At 36.0% G+C, this 3,001-nt stretch overlaps 1 protein-coding gene across 1 annotated transcript in view; it reads right to left on the bottom strand.

Moving 5' to 3' along the window:
* Positions 1 to 2,099, bottom strand: part of LOC104782602 (CDPK-related kinase 1-like) — a 3,715-nt gene extending 1,616 nt beyond the window's left edge. Inside the window, exons 1-5 of the mRNA XM_019244241.1 lie at positions 1,274 to 2,099; positions 690 to 820; positions 564 to 605; positions 374 to 482; positions 78 to 173 (exon numbers count right to left, since the gene is read on the bottom strand). Coding sequence (XP_019099786.1) covers positions 78 to 173; positions 374 to 482; positions 564 to 605; positions 690 to 820; positions 1,274 to 1,759 — 864 coding nt within the window. The 5' untranslated portion in view covers positions 1,760 to 2,099. The remainder of the gene's footprint in view (positions 1 to 77; positions 174 to 373; positions 483 to 563; positions 606 to 689; positions 821 to 1,273) is intronic.

The following is a 3,001-nucleotide window of genomic DNA, read 5'->3' as shown; positions in this document are numbered from 1 at the left end:
AAAATAAAAAAAAAAAAAAAAAAAAAAAGGTGAAATTTTAACATCAAGAAGAGTTAGATAGGAGAAATCTCGGGTCAATAGTAACATCTCTGACCTGGTTTAACATAATCAGAAAGACCAAAATCAATCGCTTTCAGAGGAGAAGTCTCATCTTTCGTAGTGAACAGAAAGTTCTGTGAAAGGGAAACATACAAATAGAAAGAAACATAACCGTCATTATCACTCTGCATAAGTTAGTGGAATTCATTCTATGTGTACAAAGACTGCTGATAATGTGATGGGACCTAGAAAGTGAAGTGTCACCTAAAGCCAACATTATTTACAACAAAACAACGAGGGAAAAATTAAAACATCACCATGGATTATAAAGTACCTCGGGTTTAAGGTCACGGTGAACCACACCTTGCAGATGACAGTAAGCTACAACACTGAGAATCTGAACCATAACTTTTTTAGCATCATCTTCTGAGTATTTCCCACCCCTGATTAGATCAAAGCTCAACCAGTCAAAGCACGATTCAGTAGAGATAATAATCATTCAACCATGTGTGTTTAGCAATTACCTTTGAAGGATTTTGTCCAAGAGTTCACCACCTTTGCATAATCTGGTCAAAGGAGATTAAAGTATTTGTATTGGAAGATGGATCAAATGAGCTTAGGAAAATCTCACTAAGAAATTTTATACTTACTCCATTACAATATAAACATTTTCATCATCTTCAAACGCATCATAGAACTGGACTAGGTTCTTGTGACCAGTCAAAGCCCTCAATATCTTCACTTCTCTACTAACATCCTCAATTGCAATTGCAGTTGTCATCTGCAGTCAAGAACATCCAATACTAAGCAATGCAGCGATCGTAAAACAAGCTCAGGGAGATAGTTGGCTTATTTCTATTATTTCTTAACTCTCCTACTCTTATTCACGCTCATACCAGACATACAAACTAAATCAAGAGTCAATTCCTTTGCAATCAAACACAATGGGTTTTGTCAGGATTTAAATGCCAACAAATCTGAGCTCCAAATTAACAAACAGAGTCCTAAAGCTCCTAAAGCAATTCCACATAGTTTAACAAAGCAAAAAAAAAACAGAACAGAGTCCTTTATCATATATCTCTGACAATATTTTGACCAAATTAAATTTTAAAAGTACATAATCCTAAACATATGGCAATGAAACTAGAATTCGAATCATGGTCATAAAATACACAAAGAACAACAATAGATCACAAAACAAGTGAAACTAAAACAGAGTTTCAAAGAAACGAACCTTAGATTTAGGAATAACTTTAACAGCAACTTCTTGACCTTTCAAGCTGCCTTTTTTACCCTTAGCAGAGCAAGTATAACCAAAATGTCCACGGCCCACTTCGCCATCGATCTCGTAGTGTGAAGCAAACTGTTTCGAAAACCCAAAACTCTTATCGAGACCGATCTCACACTCTTTACCTTCAGGAATAGAGACCTCATTAGACTTGATTGAGCCGTAACGACGCGCGAGGAAAGCTCTTATATGCTTAGCAGGAGAAGGAGGAGGGAAAGGTCTCTTGAAGATACGAAGAGGCGTCGAGCTCACGCTTGATGATATAGAAGGTGAGGATTTGAATAAGCTAGGTACAGGACTAGGGCTGTAAAACGGAAAGCCAGAGGATTTCGTCGTCGCCGGTTGTGAACTCGTCGGAGCTTCATCGACTTCGCCGGAAACTGGGAGGCTTTTTGATTGTTGCTCGATGGGTTTGCCATGACAGATCCCCATGGATTGTTGGATTTGAGAATTCTCAAAACGAAAAGGTTGAAACTTTTGCGTAAAGATTACAAGTTTAGTTTCATGTGGGGTATTAATCAATATTTCCCGGGGAAGAGAACAGAGTAAATCGCAGAAATCGAGAAACTCGAAAACCCAGGAAGCAGAGAAGGGTGAGTGGATTGAATTTAGCAAAAAGTTTGAGAATTGAGAGTATTTAGAGGAAGAAGAAGAACAAGGAAAGAAGCGAGTTTGGTACCAATCAGAAGCAAAAGCTAAAATAAGTAAAAGAGAGACTTAGGAGAAGAAGCAAAAAAGTAAAGTGTTAATAAGAATGGAAAAAGAGAGAAAAACAAAAAAAAGGAAGAAGAAGAAGATGCTTTTTTAGCAGTAGCAACAAGAAAAAAGGAAGAAGAGATGAGATGAGATGAGGAGAGAGCATAAAAAGTGGAAAAGAAAGAATCAAAAAGAGAAAAAAAAAAGCAAAGTTTGATTGATTTCTTTTTCTTTCATCAAAGTTTTTGTTTGATCACTTTTTTTTTTTGTTAAAATGAGATTAGTGTGAATTATGTGATGTTTGGCTGCCAAGAAAGAGTCTTCTTTCTTCGTTCACCAATCACCATCTTTGCTAACTCGTGGCTAATATTAGGAAATATTGTAATGTCTTGTTGATATCAAACCCCATCAATTTTTTTTTTTTTTAAACTTATAATAGATAAAAAGTCGGGAGAAAGAATAAGACGAGACGACGATGTCTCTCTCTATATATATTTTGCCAAAATTCTATCAAGACTTAACAAACCTTATCTTTGTTGTACTGCCAAAAATTTTGCTATGTCTAGAAATAAATATCAATCGAAGGATCCAAAAGAGTACTTAGAATCATGCCAAAATGTAAATAAGAGAGATTTGTAACCTCGAACTTGGCACTTGATTAAAGCTATACCTTAGCTACTAGCCAAAGGTCCTAGTTATCTTAACGAAGTTTTGCCAAATCACGTATGGACAACCCTACCTTAATAGCGTTTCAGATAATGGTTTCGTCTAACCTAAAAACCATTTGTTAAATTTATAGAGCATCACACAAGTGACAAGGCTATCATATTTGTTTTACGATGGAACTACTAAATGATGTGTAATTAATGATTTCTTGGACTATACATCTTCCGATGCATGAGACAGTCCATGTATTTCATAAATATATGTTTGTGTAATCCGTTGAGATAATGAATTTACCACCACCACCCCCCCCCC

Source organism: Camelina sativa, chromosome 4 (genome assembly GCF_000633955.1).
Source record: "Camelina sativa cultivar DH55 chromosome 4, Cs, whole genome shotgun sequence".
NCBI lineage: Eukaryota > Viridiplantae > Streptophyta > Magnoliopsida > Brassicales > Brassicaceae > Camelina > Camelina sativa.
The sequence above is the reverse complement of the archived record's forward strand: the minus strand, read 5'-3'. Positions and strand labels throughout refer to the sequence as shown.